The sequence below is a fragment of the Xenopus laevis genome, chromosome 4S (assembly GCF_017654675.1).
Source record: "Xenopus laevis strain J_2021 chromosome 4S, Xenopus_laevis_v10.1, whole genome shotgun sequence".
Taxonomy (NCBI): domain Eukaryota; kingdom Metazoa; phylum Chordata; class Amphibia; order Anura; family Pipidae; genus Xenopus; species Xenopus laevis.
The window spans coordinates 101,271,398-101,297,290 of record NC_054378.1 but is presented as its reverse complement, the minus strand read 5'-3'; the positions used below and the strand labels follow the sequence as shown (position 1 = coordinate 101,297,290).

Sequence of the window (25,893 nt, the reverse complement as noted above, 5' to 3'; positions counted from 1 at the left end):
AAAAAAAAAATACTTTTTTCAATTACTTTCCATTATTTATTTTTTACAGTTTTTTCCAGAATCCAAGTTTAAAGTCCCTGTCCCTGGTATTTCAGTCTGGCAGCTCAGTAATTCAAGTGCAGACTATAAACAGTTACAATTTTACAACATTGAGTTGATACATTTCTCAGCAGCATCTCTGGAGTATTAGCAACTATTGTATCAATTCTAACAGCTGCCTGTAATGAAACCCAGAGATTCTGCTCAGCAGGGACAAAGATAAGAAATGTATCAATTAAAGGGATACTGTCATCGGAAAACATGTTTTTTTTCAAAACGCATCGGTTAATAGTGCTACTCCAGCAGAATTCTGCACTGAAATCCATTTTTCAAAAGAGCAAACAGATTTTTTTATATTCAATTTTGAAATCTGACATGGGGCTAGACATTTTGTCAATTTCCCAGCTGCCCCTGGTCATGTGACTTGTGCCTGTACTTTAGGAGAGAAATGCTTTCTGTCAGGCTGCTGTTTTTCCTTCTCAATGTAACTGAATGTGTCTCAGTGGCACATGGGTTTTTAGATCTACCAGGCAGCTGTTATCTTGTGTTAGGGAGCTGCTATCTGGTTACCTTCCCATTGTTCTTTTGTTTGGCTGCTCGGGGTAAAAAGGGAGGGGGGTGATATCACTCCAACTTGCAGTACAGCAGTAAAGAGTGATTGAAGTTTATCAGAGCACAAGTCACATGACTTGGGGCAGTTGGGAAATTGACAATATGTCTAGCCCCATGTCAGATTTCAAAATTGAATATAAAAAAATCTGTTTGCTCTTTTGAGAAATGGATTTCAGTGCAGAATTCTGCTGGAGCAGCACTATTAACTGATACATTTTGAAAAAAACATGTTTTCCGATGACAGTATCCCTTTAATAACACTTTACAGGGTCGACGACCCCCCCCTCCCAGAGCTGCTTTAGAAGGTGAAAAATGACACTTTACATTATAATATTGGAAAAAGTCGTTGTTTCTGGTGATCTATCTAAAAACAACTAGTTGTTTGAAGGAGAACAACCCCTTTAATGAAAATATCATGCTGCTTTGATTGTTGTACAAAACCATGTAAAGCTTGTTCCCATTGGCAAATTAAATATTTAAAGAATCCCCCTTTCCTCCCTTTTCAGGTGGGATTTTTGTTTACTGTATGTAGGGATGCACCAAATAAAGGATTCATTTCGGGATTCGGCCAAATCCTTCTGCCCGGCCAAACCGAATCTGAATTTGCATATGCAAATTAGAAGCGGGTGGGAAATCGCATGACTTTTTGTCACAAAACAAGGAAGTAAAAAATGTTTCCCCTTTGGTTTCGGTATTTGGCCGTATCTAGGGATTCGGTGCATCTCATATCATATAGTCATATACATGTATACATGTCATTTTACATGAAACATCTAACAAGAAAATATACAGATAATGTAAACTATTTTATTAAAAGTTTTTGAAGTCCATTTTTTGTTTATGATCCAGATATTTTAGGTTTGACAAATTGTATCTATAAATAGTTTAGATTCACGTTAAGGTTTCTGGCCCATTTTCTTTAGGGTCTTGTTCAGCTGTTGATGAAAAGGGAAAACAAGTCAGTACCATATCAGAGGTTCTGGATGCCTTTTATAAGTCACACTTTTTACTCTGGAATTAAGATAATTTTGTGTCTCTGCTAAGGACAGCATTAAAGTGACGAGGATGTAACCTGAAATGTATAACTCCTTATTATCATCCAAGACTACAATGAATATCACTGTTTCCTAACCAAACTCATACTGGTGCATAATTCCTGGAGTTCCTAGATCACATAGTGCCCTGTAAAGTAGCAGATGGTTTCAGACCATTACTTCCTGCTACAGACAAATGGAAGGCTGACACATTGCTTCCTTATGGGACCTTTATGGGAGCTTTACTTCAGATGCACTAACAAAGACCTTACTTCTTACCTCTTCAAACTTGTGAATCTGTCGTATGAAGAAGTCTCCATAGCGCCTAGCAACTTTAGTATCTGCAATGTGGATCATATCCTGAATACAGAAGACAATATAGTTATGAAGGCTGCAGAACACAAGAGTAAATATATTAACATTAAAGGAGAAGTAAACCCCTTATTACAAAAAAACCCTTCCACCCCACTCCCTCCTCCCTAGCTGCTACCACGGGCAAATGTCCCTAACTTTTTACTTACCCCTCAGTGCAGATTCACGGCATCGGAGTTCACGGCAGCCATCTTTTTGTCTTCGGTCTTCATCGGTAAGTAAGTTCCGTATCGGCGCATGCAAAGTTGGAGCAGTCTTCGGGTTTTTGTCAACTGCGCATGCGCCAAAACTCATGAAAATTGCCGAAGCTCCAGAAGAAGACCAGATGAAGAACGAAGAAGAAGATGGCACCCATGAACTCCGATGCCCTGAATCTGCACCGAGGGGTTAGTAAAAAGTTAGGGGCATTTGCGCGGGGGAGCAATTACAACTGAACGTTTCAAAATTTTACTCTCTACATCATACTAAAAGTTAAAGGTGAACCCCTTGAAGCAGTGAAATCTTTGAATTCCAAGTGTTGATTATACACAGTTTATATGCTTCAGACTTGTGATTTCCAGGTTCCAGCAACTGCAAACCCCATTAATCCAAACTGGATAAAGTCCTCTACAATACGGACTTCATTAAAAATATGATTTTACTGTAAACATTTCTGTCACTGAAGGAACATTAATAAATGTTCTGAAGTCGAATGAACAACGTAGAACAATTCTGACAAACTTGAGATTTAAAGGGGAACTAAAGTCTAAAATAGAATAATTGCTAGAAGTGCTGTATTTTGTATACTAAATATAAACTTACTGCACCAGAAGCCAAATTAAATAAATGATTTATGCTTTCAACGTTGGCTGCAGGGGGGTCATCATCTTGTAACTTTGTTAAACATTTTTCCAAGACCAAGACCTTGCACATGGTCAGTGTGGTCTGGGCTTCAGTTGGGAGGTTAAGCTTAGGGATTGTCATAAATGATCAAAACAGCACAAGTCAAATAATATCTGCCATAGAAGCTGATACAGCAAGACTGATTAATAAACAGAATATGTAGACTGCACTGGGTCTGTGGATACAAATCTCTACACAGTCGCCAGCTGCTCTACAGGGAAACAAACAAAGCTGCTCCAGTTCTGGGAAGCAAGTTTGTAAGTATGATCAGTTTCCCTGCTGAGCAGTTAGGGACCGGCTGAAGTTTCCTATCTACAGAAGTCAGAGCAAGTAAATGAAGGGGGAATTTCACTGCATAAAGTCAGTTTTTATTATAAAAATGGTACACATTTTTTAATTAAAGTATATTGGAGATAGGTATCTTTTTCATTAAAGAAAGTAAAAATTGGATTTTATTTTTTTGCCTTTACATCCCCTTTAAACAAGGAATCACACCATCTCAAACACAGCCTTCAGCTTCTATTTACCAACCAGTACTACAACCCATAGCCAGCTTTTTCAGCACTAAACTCTCCTGCCATTCCCTGTCTGAACAAAACAGGAATTTTACTGCTGCAATACTTGTAGTGAAAAAAAAACTTGTCTTGGGACAACAACTAGGCCATAACACGGGTTGGAATAGGTGGCTTATTTTGACAGATGTAATAAAAAGAGAATCTTTAATATACAAAAGTGCATTAAATTCAGTAGGGCCTGATAATTTGACTATTCAAAGCAATTTTGACTGCTATTAGTAGTAGTTCCTATCAGTAGCTAGGCAATACATTTCCAGCATGCTATAATCACATGAAGCTATGCAAGAAATATCCCTGAAGCACCACTCCTCTGATGCAGCTCCCACACCCTGTATAAAACAAAGTTTCTAAATTAGGAAGTTTAGCTTTCCCTGCCAAGCCCTCATGCCATCCAGAACCTATATAAAGGTGGTCTATGTGGTAGGCAGTTCTACCTGAATCAAAATAATTGGTTAGGTCACAGCCTGTCAATGAATAAAAACATGTTAGCCCTAATGGGTCTAAAATTCCTAGCTGGAAGGAGGAAAAGTCACCTTATCTATGTAAAAGTCTACTTCTGAGGCAGACTGGAATTCTCCTTCGAGGGCAGAGATCCCACTGGTCCACACCAAGTTCTTCATTTTGTGCTTGAAGACCAGTAGCTGAATACGGAACTCTTGTTCTGGGAGATCCAAGAATCCAGCCAGTTTAGCAACAGGCATGGTTGTATAGAGTTTCAAAAAACTGAAACACAATAGAGAAAAAAAGGCATACAATGACTCCTTCGTGTAAGCTAGCAGTGTCTCTTGTAAGATATCAAAGGGCACGCTTACCTTCTTATAGTGGAAAGTTGGGCTTGTTGCTGCACCTCATCGAGGAACACCTTAAGCTGCTGCAGGTAGGGCTCCTTGTGATAGTTGGGATGAACATTGTCATAATTGGGGACCACGGGGGACAGGAATTTGGGGCAAGCATAATTGAAAAGCTCCTCATAGATCTGAGCATCTCTGTAAAGAAAATAAAATCTGGTTAAGAAATGCATACTGAAAGAAGAAGCAGTTTAACCCATTCCTATGTGCCTGTGTTTCTTTTTAGCCAATTTTTGGAGGAAGAGGGTAGGAAATACTGCTGCCTGTATTCACAAGCAGGATATAACATTCACTGACTTTTGGGTGTTGGAAACTACAGCTCGTAACATGGGAAATGTCAAAATAATTTATTTTAGAAAGGGCACAGTAGTCCTACCGTACCGATTTAAAAATAATTGCCGCACTTATCAACCCTGCAGCCATTTAATGACTTTGCTTAAGCCAATGACATGGAGACTGTCAGTAGCCAGTTCTAAAGGGCTGCATTACTTTTTGAAAAATAACCTAAGTGATTATAATTGGGAGGTTGAACCATTCAGTTAGGTGTGTGGGGAGTTGTCCCCCTCTTCCTTTCCCTTCAAGGACACTGGGAATGCAGTTATTTAGTCCTATGGATTTGCCAATCGCTGACCCCCACTCTCTAGAAACCAGGGTTTACAAAAGATTAAACAGGACAAGCAAAAAGGATTTCAAAGATTTCAACAGAGTACAATGACCATCAAACTACTCACCCTTTCTGCATACGAAGCATCTTGTCCCCATATTTCTCTCTAAGCTGTGTGTGGATGCTCTCGTCAATTCTCATGGGGTACATGGTGAGGGCGATAGCTAGAAGGCCATGCATCTGCTCATTCTGTTTGTTAATCTGTCTCAACAGAAGATAGATTAACTAGCATGTAAAGGGCAACAAACTGAGGGCAGAAGGAGCGAAGAATACTGCAGACTATAAATGTATTCAGCTATGGGAAAGATGAATTAGCCGTAAAAAGATACTTTCATTTCCATGATAACCATGGCCAAAATCTAAAAAAAATTTGATATTGATCTCCCCCCGCACACACACTTAAATCTGAAAATAAAGAAACATACAAAAAAATTGAATACTGATCTAATACCATATATTTACAAGAAGCCCTCTGATTGGGTAAGATCACAATTGGCTCTTATGTGTGCAGCAAATCATCTCAGTGTATGGCATGTCCATTCAGTCAACTTGGGCAGCTGCACTCAATAATGGTTCTTGATAACTGGAACCATTTACAGCAGGGGTCCCCAACCTTTTTTACCTGTGAGCCACATCCAAATGTAAAAAGAGTTGAGGAGCAACACAAGCTTTAAAAAGCCCTAGGGGTGCCAAAGAAGGGCCGTGATTGGCTGTTTGGTAGCCCCTATGTGGAGTGGCAGCCTACAAGAGGCTCTACTTGGCACTATACTTCATTTTTATACAATTAAAACTTGCTTCCAAGCCTGGAATTAAAAAAAAAAAAGCACCTGCATTGAGGCCACGGAGAGCAACATCCAAGGGGTTGGAGAGCAACATGTTACTCACGAGCTACTGGTTGGGGATCACTGATTTACAGTAATGCTTGAATGTCAGTTCAGTGGCATTTATTATATAGTGTAACATAGTTGTAGACTGGTTAAGTCTGAATCCATCTAGGGCACAATCTGAAGAGAGTTTGTGATTAACACCGTCAAATACATAAGGAACATACAGTTACTCTGGTTTCAAAATTCCAAAGCTGGCTGTACTGTGTGTGTGTATGAATGTGATAAGGATTCAGATTGTAAGCTCAACTAAGGCAGGGGCTGAGGTGAATGGTATATAATCTGTGAAATATTTTGAAAAATCTTTGCTGTATATAAAATGATAATAATGCAAACAATAAAAAGTTCTGAGGCTCTATCTAGAAGCCGATCTATACTAGTAATAATTTAAAGGGGCAGTTTGGCATCAACACTTACCTTTGGCTTTCGTTTCGTTGCCAATTATACATGACTTTCACATTCAAATTTAGACACCATGCCTCAAATGTAACAGTAAAAATGATTATATTTTTCTTGGGGTGCAGGGTATTATAAAAAGGGGATAAACAATAATTAGATTAGCTTTAAAAATGAGAAGAGGCAGCCAGCGAGTAAATAATGAAAAACACCTACCATTTCATATTTGTATGTGGTCCTTTGAAACATGCTCTTTGTCCTCTGGATATAGAGCAGAATGTTAGCAAACACACGGATGGCATCCTGATACCGCCTCATCATGAGGTATGCAAAGCCCACATAGTAATATGTAGTGACCTGGCACTCAGGAACACGAGAATACATGCTCTGTCAAAGCAGCAGGGAAAAAAAACATAGAAAAGAAACGCAGGTTATTACAGGTGATGTACATATGAAGAGGAGTCTGGGAGCTCCAATTAAAGGCAGAAACTTTTGTGTATTCAGGTATATTACCTTTTTGTTAAGCTCAATATTCTCCAGCACCTTGATAGCTTGGTAATAATCCCCTAGCAGGGAGTGGAGGCGCAGGAGTCCAACAAGGCTAAAGTAACCCAACATCTTATAAAGAGAGTGTCGTCCATATTCCCCAGCAACACTTTCAGGGTCCCCTGCAAACAAAGAGCTAATCAGAAACATGTTCTGTGCAATTACATTGAGTCTTCACTGGGGAGATTCACTACTTCAGAATCAACCACTTTGATCAAATGAAACTATGAGTGTTCTCTAAAAGGAACTATAACTTTCTTTACACAGATTCACTTACAGTACATAGAGCATTTTTAAAAAACGCAGAAGCAAAGCGCTAAAAAAAAAGTAGGTTTTACACAATTTTTACAAATAAACAGAACTCCGTTATTTTTTTAAATGAGATTAATAAATAAGGCTTGCACTGAATATAATGGAAAGTAACTGAAAACATTAAGAAAAATCTATCATTATTACTTATTGGGCAAACCAAAATTGGGGGTTGGGTTGTTCATACAGAGGTCATGATCTGTAGTTCATTACAGGGTGGGTAGTAAAGGTGAAAACAAAACAATGCTATGAATACTTCTTAACAAATATGGATTTTTCATTAAAAAAATTGGCAGAATGGCCAATACATCATATTGAAAAAAGTATATGATGTATTAAAATGTTTAAAAAAACGATGAAAAGGCATTGAAAACTGAAAAAAACTAAACGTTGTCAAAAAGTAGCCCCTTGCTGAATTGCTATATTTTTTAATAAATAAGCTTGAAAAAAAAATAATTTTTTGCAGTTTGCAACCACCACATTGGTTCCTGCAATGTCATCCAGCTTCCACACTTGTCCATTCTGCACATTGACCATGCCTTCAATGTGCCCGAGATGCTTGTGTCATTATAAAATAAAGAAGAATACATTTTATGCGTAGAAATTGTGATGGACGCTATGCACATGTGCTCAATCTAACAGCAGGAGTGCTTGCAAGATTAGCAAAATTGCAATTGAGCTGCAATGAAAATCATGTATATTTTAGCAGCTAGGTGAGCGATTATGCACTATTTTTGGCCTCACTAACAGCCCACGATTGTTGCGGAGGGTATAATTTTTACCAAACAGAGCACTTTTGCTTACCTCCACTGGTATAGACCTCCAGCTGGCGGTTGATGTTGGACTTATCAACCAATGAATGTAGAACATTGAGTACACTGTGAACATTCCAGATCTTGGGGTTGGAGCGCAGGAATTCAATTTCCTCCTCTGTTTTTTTAGCTGTTTTACAACGATACTGACTGAATGACTGGAACTGAAAGAATGAACAGGAATATAAGACAAACGTGCTTAAAGGGAGGGTTCACCATCAAACAACTAGTTGCTTTCAGATAGATCACCAGAGATAATGACTTTTTCCAATGACTTTCCATTTTCTATGTGTGACCGTTTTTCTAATATTGAAGTGTAAACTGTAATTTTTCACCTTCTAAAGCAGCTCTGGGGGGGGGGGCTCGCCGACCCTGTACACTGTTTTAAATGGATACATTTAGTTGATACATTTCTTATCTTGGTCCCTGCTGAGCAGAATCTCTGGGTCTCTTTACAGGCAGCTGTTAGAATTGATACAATAGTTGTTAAATCTTCAGTGAGGCTGTTTAGAAATGTATCAACTCAATGTTGCAAAATTGTAATTCAGAGTCTGCGCCTGAATTACTGAGCTGCTAGACTCAAACACCAGAGACACGTATATTCAACTATTAACTTAAATTTTATAAAAACAGTAAAAAATACATAACGGGGAGAAATCTAAAAACAACTGAATTGAAAAAAGTGTTTGGAAGGTGAACAACCCCTTTAAAGGGGAACAGTCACCCAAAAATCCTATTTTATCACATTAGTCAAGCAAAATGAACTTTAATAATTACACTATATAAATTATTTGAATCTTGTTTCCTTCAGTCTGGGAATTTATAATTATAGCAAGCAGGCAGGAGCCATTTTGTGGACACTGTTATTAAGACAAGCCTTGTATCATCTCAGAACCTTGTTTGTGCACCAAATGGGGGACATGATGTCCATCCCCATGCCCTGGCTACACAATTAAATGGTAAAGAGAACGGGGAAATGTGGGGAGAGCAGCGATTTCCAGGAAGTGCTGAATGGAAAGTGAAAGAAATTGTCTGCCCCACCTCTATGCCCAGGGCATAGAGGAGTGACAGACAATATTTGATTGACAGCTGAGATGTGTAAATGAGCTCACAACAGCTATGAATGCTTTAATAAAATATAAAAATTGGATTTCATGTTTAATTTGAAAAGGACTTTTATTATACAGATTTTTGTGTCTGGATGACAGGTCCACTAATCTCATTACACTATAGAACAGAACACATGTATTGTGTGGTCATCTGGATGTTTTCAAATTAGACATACTAGGAAGAAAATACAGACCTGGTATATGAATTCGTCTATAATGTCCCACAGCCATTGGTTTGGAAGCTCTAAAGGAGCAGGTCCATCAGCATCTGTGATTACAATACACATTAAAACCCTGCTTCACTGTTACATTCAACCCATAAATCAAGCAGACACTCTCTCCTATCAAACACAGCAAACAACCATCAGAATTTTGCACAACACACACCCATATACACTTACTGAGTATGTAGTTGAAGAGATTGCAGTAATTATAATAAGATTCAAAGCGCTGTTCCAGTGTTGGCCCACCCTGAAGAAATAAATTAGCTTTTTACTACAGTGTAAAGTCACAAAGAATGTTGTTTAGCAGAAAGAATAACAAAAGCACCACAACAGTTAGTAAGATACCTAAACAATCCATGCTCTTGCAAGGGGTGGCACCTCTATCTAATGAATTCATGTTTGTTTTGCTTTATATTTGCTGTTTATTTTTTAACAATGTATGTTATTTGCAGCTACAGGTTCACAGTTCTGTCTGCTGTATTGCACAACTAAAACAAAGAAATTCTAATTAAAGGGGAAGTAAAGTCTAAAATAGAATAAGGCAAGAAATGCTGTATTATGTATACTAAACATAAACTTACTGCACCTCAAGCCTATTTAAACAAAATGATTTATGCTTTCAAAGCTGGCCCCAGGGGGTCACCATCTTGTAACTTTGTTAAACATTTACAAGACTAAGACTGTGCACAAGCTCAGTGTGGTCTGGGCTGCTTAGAGATCCTCATAAATTATCAAAAGAGCACAAGTCAAATAATTTCTGCCAGAAGACGATCCAGCAAGACTGATTGATAATTAGAATATGCAGACTGCACAGGGTCCTGTGTTGTCATGTACTCTAATGTTGATTTTATAGTTTTTGTATTGTTTAATACAAACTTTCTCCAACTCTGCAGAACCAGTGGCTGCAGCAAAATAATCCCCCAAATAGAATCTCTAAATCTGGCTCCATGATCTTTATCCCTACAGCTGGAGTTGGAAACCGTAAAGGGGATGTAAAGGCAAAAATAAAATACAATACAAATCTCTACACAATCGCCGACTGCTCTACAGGGAAACAAACAAAGCTGCTTCAGTTCTGCATGGCTTGGAAGACAAGGGCTCCCCCTACTGTTCATAAGTATGATTGTTTCCCTGCAGAGCAGTTAGGGACCGTCTGACAATTTCTATCCACAACAGTAAATAAAGGGAGAATTTCACTGCATAGTCAGGTTTTTTTTTATAAAAACGGTAGACATTTTTTTAAAATAAGTATATTGGAGATAGGTTTATTTTTCATTAAAGAAAGTAAAAATGGGATTTTATTTTTTTGCCTTTACATGCCCTTTAACTAGATATTTTATAAACAAGGGGTATTGTAAATAAAAGAAATTTTTGTACTCAACGTTAAATATTTTTCTCTTGTCCTATATTGGGGGACACAGGCACCGTGGGGGATGAAGATCCTGCAGCTGGAGAATGGACACTAACTTGGTAAACGACTCCTCCTCCTGCTCTGGCCTTCATCCCCTGCCTCCTCCTGCAATCTCCAGTTTCGACCAAAGAAGGAGCATAATGACCCAAACCAGAAGAGGAGTACCTCAACCCCCTCAGAACATTTGAAAAAACTGTATATGACTCCCAACGTAGAGTAGACGAAGAACAACATAGTTGTAAAATCAGTGTCGATACAGGGAGGGAAGGCCTGTGTCCCCCAATAAAGGACAAGAGAAAAAGATTTAACAGTGAGTACTGTAGGGATGTCCCAAAGCAACCCATGAGGGTGGGACACTGAGCCCCCAGTTGGTGTTTAACGGATTACAGCCTGTATCACCTTCCTCCCAAAGCTGGCTTCAGCTGAGGCCTGTGTCTGTAGCCTCTAGAAGCGTGTGAAAGTGTGAAGGGACACCCAGGTGGCCGCTATGCAAACTTTTTCTGCCGATGCTTGATGCCGAACTGCCCATAATGTGCTAAATGAGCGAGTAGAGTGAGCTCTCACTAAGTGGTGGCTGTTTTCCATTAACTGCATAGGCTCTAATGATGGTAGCACGAATCCACTTGGCTAACGTAGTTTTGGCTGCTTTGAAGCCGCACTTAGGCCCGTTAGGAATGATGAATAGGGCATCCGTTTTCCGGACATCCTTGGTAGCTTGTAAATAGGAATCTTTTACTCTAACTACATCCAAGTTGTGTAGTTTACACTCGCCAGGATTCTTGGGTTCCTGACACAAGGAAGGCCCCACTTTATCCTGGTTAAGGTGAAATTCTGAAACTTTTTTTGGTAAAAAGTCCAGAGTAGGTCTGAGAGCTTCCCTTGGAATGGAAGGCTGACCAGGGAACGTTTAGATGTTAGATCGGCTGACCAAGTCTTCAGCCACAGGAAACGATGAGCCGCCACAGACTGCGCTGAGGCCTGGGCCACCATCTTTGCTGCATCAATTGCAGCGTCCCCAATGTAGTTGGTAGCGTCTGCTATTTTGGAAAGAATATTGTCGGTAGTCGGGTCTCCTCTGACCCTATGTGCTGCTTGTTCCACCCAGACATCCATGTCCTTTGCAACCCATGCAATCTCGAAGATTGGTCTAAAAGTGGAACCGGACGCTGGGAAGGATGACTTGCAGAACCCCTGAGTCGGGTTACCGGAGTGGTTCTGGAGGGGAGATGCCGGATAGGAGAGTAAGTAGTAGTAGGAGCCGTAGAGGAAGGGTGGGAAGGCACTCACCAGCGTCGCGTCGGAGATACCACGGAGGGGGAAGTGGAAATGCGTTCCAGGGTGAGACGCAAGGGAAATGGCGCCAGAGGGCTTGAGCCAGGATTTCACGGGAGGTAAGGGGGTTGAATGGTGGAATTCTACTCAAAGTTGCCAGCTGTTCTGTGCCATTTCACGAATTCTCCCTGTCACATACACAAAGATATCTGTGAAAAGCCCCACATATATAGATGTCTGTATAAGGGTATACACACTTTGGGTGTATAGCTCTGCTGCAGGCCTCTGGGGAGCGGGAAGACATCGCAGGGAGACAGGAGCAAGCCTGCAGACCTCCGTAGAGCAGGAAGGCTATAGGGTAGAGAAGGTTTCAGCTGGAGAGGCTCTTGAATAAAGTCAGTGGCCCCTTAGTGTGGCGTGATCATAACTCGGAGTCCTGATCTTTTGCTCAAGCCACTACAAGATGTGTCTTCTCCTTCTGAGGACACTAAACGAAACTGGAGATTGTAGAAGGAGGCAGGGGATGAAGCCCAGAACAGGAGTCAAGTTTAACAAGTTAGTGTCCATTCTCCAGCTTCAGGATCTTCATCCCTCACGGTACCTGTGTCCCCCAATTAGGCAAGAGAAATAACATTCTCAGTCATTTTCAAAGGGGAGGTCTTCCCAATATTTTTTTTTGCGCGATAAAACAAAATGTCATTCTCAGCAACGTTTTAGTATACATCAATGTAAAGTTCAATGAATTTGAACCCCCACACAGGCGAATAAGTGGATGAATGGGTATTGAGGGGCTGACCCAAAAGCTTGTTTTGACCTGTGCATGGCCTGTACACTTCATTTTAAATGTTTCTGTTTTATGTCAGTGAAGGGATGTGTGGATTGGATGGCAAAGTAACTGCATTGTGTGTGTATGCAAATTTTGTGCCTATGTTTAACCATTCATGCAGGAAAGAGAAAGACTGCTGAATTATGAAGGCATCTGATGGAAATGGAGGTCATGAACCAATTAACATAAAGAAGGACATGTTATTTAGACTCATTTTTATCCACAGTTCTGCTATCTACAAATGGAAACTTTACCCACTTTTGCATAGCTGCATATATTTTTCACGCCTTTTACCCTGCTGTGATTGCACATCACGGAACAATTTGAGAACATGCAAGGCATTATGGGAATTAGCTGGGGGGATTGGACTAGTACTATATGGTTTCAACAGTATGTGAGGACAGGAGAAGTGGTACAGAGGATAATAATGGGCAGATGCACACATTTTCACAAAAAAATTAGAATGTTAAGGTGGGAAGAACTGCATTTTCGTTCAGTGTGCAGAATTTTGCATTCAGTATATGGTTTGAAATCCTCTTTAGAGGTTTGTTACTATATTACTTCATGATTTCTCCGAGGCCTTTGTAAATATCTCCAGTAATACATCCAGCAACACATTATTGCCAAAACAAACAGAAGCAATCAACACTACTTTCCACAACGATACTTACAGTGACTTTAGCATAAATATGCCTGTAATATAGTTCTTTATATAAAATCAGGAACACTGCATCTGAAAGATGACCAGTAAGGTTTGGTTAGTGTATTTAAATTTACTTTAACAATGAAAGTGCTAACATAAATAACAAAAGGGTGTCTTGTTGATTTAAATATAACGTTCATCTAATCAACACGTTCTCAAATCTTAATAACATTTACAGATAGGATTCCTTGCTATAGCAGTGGCTTAGCTTAGCACATAAGCTAGTTGGCACACAGTGATCTTAGCACTAAAAATTAATAAGTCCAAATAGAAAAATAAATATGTAACTTTTTTTAAATGAACTTGCCAACAAAGGAAATGCACTATAAACTTTGATGCATCACTAGTATCAGAGGGAAATTATTTCCCTAAACTTTATTTAAAATATATAACATAAAGCAGCCCACATTCAAAAACACTTTCATATAAATAAAGCCTTTTGAGTAAAAATATATTTCTATATATGTCAATGGATAAAGCCATAATTTGATAAGATTCTTTCATCTTTTGGTTAAGTTTTAAATCAGGAGAAATAGTTTTCCTTTATGGTGGAGCACAATAATTAAGCACCATAACATGCACAATCTCTATGGATGCTGGACTGTAAAGCACCCTTCAGCACCTGCTGTGCAAAACTACTTACCATTTCCAACTTGAGGTGCAATGGCTTCTGCTTCAGGCCAAGGGGAATTCTTGAAAAAGCGCTCTGTGAGTTTGGTCCAACTGTGGGATGAAAGATGATTTAGGTGTAACAGATTTAGAAAGGAACAAAGTTAATATGATCAAATGTATCTAATAACTAAACCTAACAATTCACCAAAAAGGAGATTTTGTGTACTCAATGTTAAATCACTTTCTCTTCAGTCGCTTGGGGGACACAGGGACAGTGGTTATAGCTGGCACCACAAGGAGGCAGGACACAATAAAAAAAAATAGAAACTTGATCCCTACTCCTCCTGCTATACCCCTCCTCTGTAGGCAGAGACACTCAGTTCGTACCAAAGGAGAAACAGGAGGTTATTAATAATCAACAGAAAAACTGATAACTAATTACAAGAAGAACAGATGGTTGAGTCAACCAAGTCTCAAGCCAAGAAAAGGCCTCTTATCCAGGGAGGGAAGCCCTGTGTCCCCCAAACGACTGAAGAGAAAGAGATTTAACGTTGAGTACACAAAATCTCCTTTTCTCTAGGTCTGCTTGGGGGACACAGGGACAGTAGGGACGTACCAAAGCTGTCCCCTGAATCAAGGGTGGGAAGTAGAGGCCTACGTGGAACCAGCCACTGCAGCCTGAAGTACCTTCCTGCCGTAGCCAGTGTCAGATGCTGCAAAGGTGCCAAACTGGTAAAATTTGGCAAAAGTATGGATTAAAGACAACGTTGCAGCCTTGCACAATTGTTCCACTGAGACTTGGTTTCGAAAAGCCCAGGACACACTCATTCCTCTGGTGGAATGTGCCCTGATTGAGTCTGGAGGAACCTGACCCTGTGATTAATAGGATCTCTGGATGGCCTGTTTTATCGAGCAGGATATGGTGGTCTAAGTAGCTGGTGTGCCTCTGAGAGGGCCTGAGGGAAGGATGAACAAGGAGTCCGATTGACGGATGTCCTCAACCCAGTGCAGGTAAAACTTGATGGGGTTAAGGGTGTGCAGTGCCGCTTCCTTCGCATTGGAAAGGGATGGGCAGAAGGTAGGAATCGTAATTTCCTGGTTGGGGTGGAAAGTGGAAACCACCTTGGGAAGAAAAGAGGGAGAAGTATAAAGTACTGCCCTGTCGTTGTGGAAGGTCAACAGAGGAGTCCTATAGGAGAGGGGAGATCTCAGATACTCTCCGTGCTGAGACAATAGCCAGCAGAAAAACGGTTTTCCATGTGAGCCACTAAAGTGGAATAGAATCCATGGGCTCAAATGGAGCACGTTGCAGGGCACGTAGGACTAGGGTTAAGTCCCAATTGGGCACCGGTGAACGTACTTGGGGCATTATGTGGGCCACTCCCTGAAGAAAAATCTTAACATCGGGGAGCAAGGCGAGACATCTTTGGAACAGGATGGAAAGTGCCAAAAACTGACATTTCAGCAACCCGAGGGACATGTCCAGGGACAGTCCCTCCTGTATAAGTCCAGAAGGTGTGGAGTGGAAAACTTCAGTGAATTGAAACTATTACATTGGCACCACCGATGGTAAGTGGACAAGACCGGATGGTACGTCTTGGTGGAGAATGGTTTGCGGGCTGCACGCATGGTAGAATGACTGCGTTAGAGAACCCCTTCCGTCTCAGGATTGCGGTTTCAGTAGCCACACCATCAAATTGAGGTTGGCAGAACAAGGGTGAAGGATTGGACCCTGAGAGAGAAGGTCCTGGATGAGAGACAGAGTCCAAGGTTCCGCTACTGAGAGATGTACTAGATCCAAGACCCAGGATCGACAGGACCATCTTGGAGCTATGAGGATGAGAGTAGTGTGTTCTCTCTGAAGCTTCTTGATTGTTCTTGGAATGAACACAAGATGGAAGTCCCAGGGAGAGGTGAGGGCGTCTGCCGCCAGCGCCAGAGGGTCCCTGGACCTTGCAAAGAAGAAATTAACTTTTCGATTGTGACGTGATCGACCTCTGGAGTCCCCCATCTTTGAGTGATCTTATGCAAGATGTCGTCCTTTAGAGGACCGGGATCTAGGGATTGTCTGCTGAGATAATCTGCTTCCCAGTTTAAGAGACCTGGAATGAAGATGGCTGACAGGCGAGTCAGATTGCCCGTATCTCAAGAAGGTTGATGTGAAGACGTCGTTCCGATACAGACCAGCGACCCTGCGCTGACTGACCCTCCAGCACGGTTCCCCAACCGGAGAGGCTTGCATCTGCGCTGAGCAGTCGCCATTGTGGATCCCCTAGGGGTCTGCCCCATGTCAGGTGACCGGTTTGCATCCACCAGAGAAGAGAGACGCGAGTCCTGCGGGATAGACGAAATTCCAGGAGAAGGGATTTGCGCCTCCAGGCCGCAAGAATATTCCACTGAAGCTCCCTGAGGTGATGCTGGGTGAAGGGAACTGCTTATATCATCGAAATCATAACTCCCAACACCTTCATGTAGAATCACGCAGTGTGGGGACTTCGAGTGGAGAAGCTGCACGAGGGTCCGTAGATGCTGGACTCTGTCGCTGGGACAGTTTGTATCTGGGTGTTGAACTGCATCCCGAGGAAGACCATGGATTGGCTCGGGGTTAATAAGGACTTGTCCAGGTTGATAAACCAACCCAACTCCTGTAACCGAACCATGGTGAAGTGCAACGCCTGCTGAGCCTCTGCGAAGGAAGGTGCCTTGATCAGGAGATCTACAAGATAAGGAGTTATGGAGATCCCCCTGGTGCGGTTTAGAGCAGTGGCCACCGATATGATCTTGGCCAAAGTCAGGCCAAAGGGAAGGGCCGATTTTGGAAGTTAAATCGCAAGAAACTTTGATGGGGACGGAAAATTGGGACATGAAGGTAGGCGTCCTTTATGTCCAGAGAAACCAGGAATTGGCCTGGGGACATGGCCGCGATGACAGAACCTTTGCGGTCGAATGAATGTATTGAGTTCCTTGAGGTCCAGGATTGGCTGAACAGATCCATCCTTCTTAGGAACTACAAACAAGTTAGAGTAATAGTCTCGGAATCCCTTTCTAGGTCGGAACAGGGATGATGACCTCTGAACGGAAAATATTGTCGATCGCGTCGTGCAGCGCCTGTGGCTTTTGATGCCCCTGAGGATATCTGGACACGAAGAAGCAGCATCCTTGGATAGCCGAGAGACAGGTGCGTCCACTGAAGGTGGGGAGGTCAACTTTTCCGTTAGATCCTGTGGAAAAGGATATAGTTTTAGAAAACGGCGGTTAGACTTTAAACGTCTCTCTGGCTTGTCCCATTCCTGTTGGATAATTTGCTCGAGTTGAGCATGAGAGGGAAAGGAAGGTGAGGACCTGCCGCGGCGCTTAAACAAGGAGGTGGAAGTACTGGAACTAGATTCAGGCTTCTGTAAGTGAAGGGTCTCTAATACTGAGGAGATGAGGGCATCAATGGCCTTGGAGGAGAGTTTGGGGGAATCCTCTTCCTCTTGGTCGGAACCGTGAGATAGTTCACCATCAGACAGGACTGGATCCTCCTCAGAGTCAGGCGGCAGGGGAGAAGAAGTGATGGACTCCGCCTCACACTCATCCTCGGAAGGAGAGGGGGCACTAGGTTTTGGAGGCTTAGGCCGAGGATTATCTCGCCGCAAAGGCAGTTTATCAAGGGAGAGAGACAATTTAGGAATGCCGGCGGCAAGCTGAGATGCCCATTCTGGGGGAGGCTGGGGGTCCAGGGGGGTGGAGTCCCGGGCTGGCCTGATGGGTCCCCATGGGAGGCTTGGCTTACTTGAGAATGGAGTTCTGAAGTTTCCAAAACGGCCTCAGGTGGCTTGCACGTGGAACACAGAGGGTCCTTGTGACCAGATGGCAGGCGTTTGCGGCATTCGGCACAAGCTAAATACTTAAAGTGGACCTGTCACCCAGACACAAAAATCTGTATAATAAAAGTCCTTTTCAAATTAAACATGAAATCCAATTTCTATTTTTTATTAAAGCATTCATAGCTGTTGTAAGTTCATTTAAATATCTCAGCTGTCAATCAAATATTGTCTGCCCCTCCTCTATGCCCGTGTCTACACACATACATACATACATACATACATACACTGAAAATGCCGCCCCAGGGTACTGCAAAGCCTTGGAGGAGTGTAAAAGCCTGATAAGGCAGTAATTACAAAGCCTGCTGCCCTGTGGCAATAACTAAAAAAACCCACTTTGTCAGAAGTACTGCCCTTTTGTGTTCTAAGAAAAAACAGGGGGGGGGCTGCGCTGCAGAGAAGCTGGGGAAGAACTCTGCCCAGCGTGGCGAGTCTGCTAGTAATGGAGACTGGAGCATTGCCGGAAGAGGAACCTTCTCCACAATCAATGGGATGTAGGTGCCTGGGCGCGCAATTGAAAGTGCAAAGAATAGACCCACCACTAGCAATGACGCATGGTGCCGAAGCACGCCTTAGAAAAATGTCTCCTAAGGCACCGGGTGCGTGTACAGTAAGCGCAAAATCTGCCTCAGCTGTTGCCTCCCTGGGTAGAGTGAAGTCACTCGTAAAATAGTGGTGGGCAACCGCAAGCCCACAATAACTCTCTTGCGCTGCTGACAGTGAGGACAGTAGGAAACATTGCCATTCCCATTGCCTGCCTGTGTGTTTGGTGGAGGCTGTTTAACATACTGCCTGGGTCTGAACTAGTGACCTGCAGGTTGCAACAGGTCTCCTATACTGCTGTGCTATAAAGGCAGATGGATTGTGAAAAGGGGAAGGGTGCTCAGAGTGAATAGGCTGGCTATTAAGGATATATGCTTACCTTAAATGAGCCAAGGCAGGAGTTCCCAGAGTGCTAGCGTAGGGATCCTAGAGGCATATAAGGAGGAATCAGCCACAGGATGAAACTGGCTACCTCAGCCCTGTGTCCCGGCCAGTGCATCCTCACTCTGGACGACAGAGGGAGGAAATCAATGCTGGATGGTCAGTGGTATAGCAGGAGGAGGAGGGATCAAGTTTCTATTTTTTTTTATTGTGTCCTGCCTCCTAGTGGTGCCAGCTATACCCACTGTCCCTGTCTCCCCCAAGTAGACCTAGAGAAAGTAGCCTTTCCACGATACGGCAACTATTAAATCATACAGAACACAAACATGAACCTGATACTAACAATGAGTGGCACTGGCACTAATTAAACACATGTTTAATTACACATGCATTCAGTTTAAAGGAACAGTTGAGTGTACAAATAAAAACTGGGTAAATAAATTGTATGTGCAATATAAAAAATGTTTCTAATATAGTTAGTAAGCCAAAAATGTAATGTATAAAGGCTGGAGTGACTGGATGTCTAAAATAATAGCCAGAACACTACTTCCTGCTTTTCAGCTCTCCAACTCAGTTAGTCAGTGACTTGAAGGGGAGCCACATGGGACATAACTGTTCAGTGAGTTTGCAATTGATCCTCAGCATACAGCTCAGATTCAAAAGCAACAGTTATGATCCATGTGTCCCCCCCCTCAAGTCACTGATTGGTTACCAGGCAGTAACCTATCAGTGGAAACCAACAGAGCTGCAAAGCAGGAAGTAGTGTTGTGTTCTGTTAGACAGCGTCACTCCAGCCTTTATACATTACATTTTTGCCTAACTGACTATAATGGATACATTTTTAAATGTTGCAGTCTATAATACCCAGTTTTTTATTTTTACCCTGAACAACTCCTTTAAAGAAATGTTGCAAAAACAAAAACCACAGTTGCCATGATATAAGAACTGCTTATTGTGAAGTCTGCAAAGTATTAGGCCAGGGGTGTCCAAACTACGGCCCGCGGGCCAAATGCGGCCCGATATCCATTTTTAATTGGCCCGCAGCGTGCAAAAATCCCTCCCCCCTCTCAGCATCCAGAAAAAAAAGTTTCCTACCACGGCGTCATTGAGGGGCGGAACCTACAGTGCTTCAGTGTAGACTCGAGGAAGCTTGTCCTAAACTCCGCCCTCCCCGTGACTGGAGTTTAGTGTAGTGCGGGGAGGGAGGCGGTGCCGGTAAACAACTGAAAGCATGGCTGGATTTCGTGCATCGGATGAACTGTGAGTAACTACTAGGTGCTTGGCTTGGGGGAGGGGTGGATTTAGTGAGGCTGCAGCCGGGCAAGGGAGTCAGTTACAGATCGAGTGTGTGAGTTACTGTGTGTGTGTATCTGTCTGTATGTGTTTCACTGTGTGTGTGTCACTGTATGTATGTGTTTCACTGTGTGTGTGTGTGTGTCTCACTGTATGTGTGTGTGTCACTGTGTGTATCTGTCTGTATGTATGTCACTGTGTGTGTGTGTGTGTCTCACTGTGTGTATCTGTCTGTATGTATGTTACTGTGTGTGTATGTGTGTGTGTGTCATTGTTTGTGTCATTGTGTGTGTCACTGTATGTATGTGTTTCACTGTATGTGTGTGTATCTGTCTGTATGTGTGTGTGTGTCTGTCACTATATGTATGTGTTTCACTGTGTGTGTGTGTGTGTGTGTCACTGTATGTGTGTGTGTGTGTGTATCTGTCTGTATGTGTGCCACTGTGTGTGTGTCACTGTATGTATGTGTTTCACTGTGTGTGTGTGTGTCACTGTGTGTATCTGTCTGTATGTATGTCACTGTGTGTGTGTCATTGTTTGTGTCATTGTGTGTGTCACTGTATGTATGTGTTTCACTGTATGTGTGTGTATCTATCTGTCTGTATGTGTGTGTGTGTGTCTGTCACTATATGTATGTGTTTCACTATGTGTGTGTGTGTGTCACTGTATGTGTGTGTGTGTGTGTGTATCTGTCTGTATGTGTGTCACTGTGTGTATGTCACTGTGTGTGTATGTGTGTCACTGTGTGTGTGTATCTGTCTGTATGTGTGTCACTGTATGTATGTGTGTCACTGTGTGTGTGTGTCACTGTGTGTGTATGTGTGTCACTGTGTGTGTGTATCTGTCTGTATGTGTGTCACTGTGTGTGTATGTGTGTCACTGTGTGTGTGTATCTGTCTGTATGTGTGTCACTGTGTGTGTATGTGTGTCACTGTGTGTGTGTCACTGTATGTATGTGTGTCACTGTGTGTGTGTGTGTATCTGTCTGTGTGTTTGTATGTGTGTGTTACTTATTTAAAATTTGTAAAATGAACATGGTAATCAGGGGGTGTGGTCACAAAATGGGCATGTCCACAGTGAGTGGCCCGGCTGTTTGTATATATTACCGCATATGGCCCTTGGTGAAAAAAGTTTGGACACCCCTGTATTAGGCTATATAACTGCTATCATGAAACTTGAAATGCAGATCAACTGCAGAGGCCAATTTGTGACCCCTGGTGTAACTGGGTATGTTTTGTGACTGTATAAAGTAACTTCAGAATGACTTGGCAATCTCTTCTTCAAAGGACATGTTTATTGTTTTGAAGATCTTACATTTTAAAGTGTTTCAAATTTAACGTATTGGTGACAGATAAGCTACAATATTCACCTGTTTTCATAGATGTCCTGTATTTCATAAACCTTCTGATCAATTAAGTCGCTGGACACTCTGCTGGCCTGCAGCTCGTACACTTTTTGGTCAATGAGGTCAGACACAGTCTTGTGAAAGTACTGAATGAAATTTTTAATTACTTCGGGGATAACTTGATAAGTCTGCTGCTCATACTGTCGCTCATAAGCCAGGTCTTGCTTAGGATCACCTATAGGCAGAGGCATACATTTTCAGAAAACAACAAGTATTTTGTCACTGCAGCAACCTACCCCCTGTACAGAATGCTCATATTTGTGTGTTTCTACCCTTATTTGGATTTTTTTTTAAAAAAAGTTTTTATTTATGCATTTGTAACATAAAGCAACATTAAAAATACAACATTAAAAATACAACATTGGTTCTAAAACGTCTTGCATTCTTGTTTCCAAATATCTCTGATACACCTGTATTAACCAGACATTAACAGTTTATTTCTTTTTGCAAACTAGTAGATAAGGACTCGAGTTCCCTCCTTACTCTTAAAGGAGCAACCAAATGGTATTAAGTTTATAGCTTCAACCCACTCACCCCAGACTTTGTCATATTTGTGCGGACAGCCTCTTGCCATATAGGGGAGTTGTATCAGTGGGAGGTGAGCCCTAATTAGATTGAGCCAACTGATAAGCTTTGGAGATGAGTGGGCCATCCATTGAAGAATAGTTTTTTTATTTGGATTTTTAGTATAAATTAATAGGGCACATTTACAGTGCAAGTGCAAAGGTTAGCTTAGCCTCAAAATTGAGCACACATCGATGCTATGTACAAAAGGTTTCTCCTGGAGGGTTTGATTTATGTACTGTTACTGGTATGCCAGAAGTGATGCAATAATGTCTCTCCAAAATGCTGGCCACAGCTTACAATCAATTTGTTACACTCAAAAGTAGGTGCCCACAACATTATAAATGTTCAAGATGACAATAGTATTCTGGGGGAAGGGGGTAAAACATAACACATCGTAGGTAACATGGTTATTTGTATCCAAAAAGTGCATCTTATAATGCACTCACTTATAAGTAAGCCATGTTGTCTGTAAATACCAAAAATAAACAAAAAAGGAAGTAAAAACTGTCATTGCAGTAAAAAGAGATCATAGAAAAAAGAAAAAAAAAATTCACAAACAATGTACCTACCGGTATGCATATCATAATCTGCCTTGTAACTGTATGGATCTTGAGAACCCTGTAAAGAAATAAAATAGTTAGCAGGATATAGCATAAATATGCAAGCTTTATTATTTTTTCATAGTCCGAAGTTTTAAATGAAAGAAGTGTTAGGCTGGAGCACTTTCACACATGCAAGTTATGACATTCAGACCAACATATTCAAATAAACTAGGATAGCAGGAAAGCCAAAGCATATTCTGTAAAGCCCTGCAGCTGCTGCTCTTCCCTGTGTTCATTTATGAACTGTTATACTGCTGGAAAAATAATGACCGGTAAAAGCAGTTCCCAATACAATAGCTTTGTTTTGGTCCATTTAATATCCTCACCCCAATGCAGTGGCTGGCTGCTCAGATATATTAATGAGAATCACACTCTCACTTGTATAGTAAGAACGACTCCATTATACATAAAAAGTCAATAGAAATGAAGCAGCACTCGATTCATTGAAAATATGTGCGTATTAAAATTGATACATCACCATAGCGACGTTTCGGGCCAGCTAAGTGCCCTTTCTCAAGCCAAGCAAAAGAAGGCATTACCCAAATGGAATTTAAAGCCCTTGTTTTGCTGTACAGTGCTTTGCCCTCAAGGAGTGCTATACAAATAAAAATATACATACATACATTATGTTCTAAATCTAAAGGGAAAGGAATTTGTTCATCCACATACTGGAAAAACAATCCAGTTATGTGGACACTACACATGTGTCTCTAAGTATGCAGCATATGTACTGACCTGTTCTCGTGGTCTCATCTATGTGTGTGTAAGACCATGTAGATAATGAAGTCACGTATTTCTCAACATTGCTCAACTATTAAAAGGGACCCTTCATGAAAATGTTTTTTTTTCAAAATCCTATTTTATCACATCAGTCAAGCAAAATGAACTTAATTACACTATATAAATTATTTGAATATTGTTTCCTTCAGTCTGGGAATTCATAATTATAGCAAGCAGGAGGCATTTTGTGGACACTGTTATTAAAGGAATTGTTCAGTGTAAAAATAAAAACTGGGTATATAGATAGGCTGTGCAAATTAAAAAAAATGTTTCTAATATAGTTAGTTAGGCAAAAATGTAATGTATAAAGGCTGGAGTGACTGAATGTCTAAGTAAAATAACACTACTTCCTGCTTTTCATCTCTCTTGGTTTACACTGACTAGTTACCAGGCAGTAACCAATGAGAGACTTGGGGGGGGGGCGCACATGGGTCATACCTGTTGCTTTTGAATCTGAGCTGAATGCTGAGGATCAATTACAAGGAGAGTGACTGAATGTCTATGTAAAATAACACTACATCCTGCTTTTCATCTCTCTTGGTTTACACTGACTAGTTACCAGGCAGTAACCAATGAGAGACTTGGGGGGGGCACACATGGGTCATACCTGTTGCTTTTGAATCTGAGCTGAATGCTGAGGATCACTTACAAGGAGAGCTGAAAAGAAGGAAGTAGTGTTCTGGCTATTAGATTAGACATCCAATCACTCCAGACTTTGTACATTACATATTTGGCTAACTAACTATATTAGAAACATTTTTTATGTTGCACAGCCTATTTACACAGTTTTTATTTTCACACTGAACTGTCGATTTAAGATATATCTGAGTTGCATGAATCTTGTTTGTGCACCACAATGGGGGACCTGTTGTCCATCCCCATGCACTGATTACACAATTAAATAGTGAAGAGAACGGGGGGAATATGGGGAGGGCAGTGACATCTAGGAAGTGCTGAATGGAAAGTGAAAGTAATTGTCTGCCCCACCGCTATGTCTAAAGCTGGCCATAGACGCAAAGATATGATCGTACGAATCAAGGATTCGTACTATTTTCGGACCGTGTGTGGAGAGTCCCGACATTTTTCGTCCGGCGGAGATTGGTCGTTTGGTCAATCGGACAGGTTAGAAAATTTCTGTCGGCTGCAGATACAATCTCTTCGTGTATTGCCGATCGTATCATTTTCAGTGGGAGACTGTCAGCAGCTTTTGTCGGACATAACTTTTGTACGATTGAGGTCAGGGGCAGAACATTGGCTGATCTGTTATTTTACTACTTTATTTGATCTGAATGGTAAGACTTTGATCTGAATGGTTAGTGGCAGGTCGAGAGATGGGGAAGTCCGATGGTATGATGATTCGTACGATCGGATCTTTGCGTCTATGGCCAACTTAAGGCATAGAGGAGGGGCAGGCAATATTTGATTAACAGCTGAGATTTTTAAATGCGCTTACAACAGCTATGAATGCTTTAATAAGAAATTAAAATTGGATTTCATGTTTAATTGGAAAATGACTTTTATTATACAGGCCCACTTTAATTTAGGCAATACAACATTACCTGTAGCAAAACATTTTGAAGAGAAAGGTCATACATCAGACCAATTGAAATTGACGGTATTGGAAACTGTTCCTGCTTTAAAAAGAGGAGGCAACTGGGAACTTAAGTTAAAGAAAAAGAGAAGCATGGTGGATCAACAAACTGAAATCACTATATGTGTTGGGTCTCAATAGGGATTATGATCTAGTTCTGTTTATTAAGTAATGAAATACATTCTGTATTGTTATGCTGAGTGCTGACCAATGCCTTCCCTAGCTATGGAGCACTGCAGCGCACACAACAGAACAAGCGTTCACTGTTCATAGCGGAAACATGTCCTAAAAGCCAACAATACTCACTTCGTATTCATCGTTGGCGTAGGACATGGTTATATCGTGCGAATAGGACACCGACCACCGTCACGCACAGAGCGCACACTACACAGTCAGACCGGAAAGGAAAGGGGGAGGACTTCCGGCGCCTTTCTAACACGTCATGGTGTGCTGAAAAGGGTTGTCAATAGATGGCGATGAAGAACCTTACGGTTCCATAAGTAGAACATGAAAATTGGGAAGGGGCTGATAGTATTTATGTATCAATAAAGAGACGTTTAGTCTGCCCTGTAATTATAACAGCAGCCACCTTACTGTATAATCTGCGTGGAAAGGGTGTTGTAATTGCTATTTGTAGTTACTCGCCATCATAAAACTGTCCTTCACTAGATCTCCCCGTAGGCACCTAAGTTTGGCGCCCTGCAGCCACTGGCCACCTGTGTGGGACTTAGGGGC

At 41.5% G+C, this 25,893-nt stretch overlaps 1 protein-coding gene across 3 annotated transcripts; it reads right to left on the bottom strand.

The window, feature by feature from the left end:
* Positions 1-1,444: 1,444 nt before the first annotated feature.
* On the bottom strand, positions 1,445-25,636 carry eif3l.S (eukaryotic translation initiation factor 3 subunit L S homeolog). Of its 3 annotated transcripts, none has more exons than XM_018261246.2 (15): positions 25,465-25,636; positions 22,755-22,803; positions 21,583-21,793; positions 14,162-14,241; positions 13,487-13,548; positions 9,484-9,553; positions 9,277-9,350; positions 7,966-8,137; positions 6,820-6,974; positions 6,523-6,693; positions 5,094-5,227; positions 4,327-4,500; positions 4,048-4,237; positions 1,965-2,045; positions 1,445-1,586 (listed from the first exon to the last, which is right to left on the bottom strand). In XM_018261246.2, exons 1-15 carry the CDS (start codon positions 25,489-25,491, stop codon positions 1,548-1,550), a joined length of 1,689 nt encoding a protein of 562 aa, XP_018116735.1. In that variant the 5' UTR covers positions 25,492-25,636; the 3' UTR covers positions 1,445-1,547. The 3 variants fall into 3 exon arrangements, with proteins under 3 accessions (XP_018116735.1, XP_041417585.1, XP_018116734.1); XM_041561651.1 differs by lacking the exon at positions 25,465-25,636 and adding an exon at positions 24,175-24,221; XM_018261245.2 differs by lacking the exon at positions 25,465-25,636 and having other exon boundaries at positions 22,755-22,854.
* Positions 25,637-25,893: the final 257 nt, after the last annotated feature.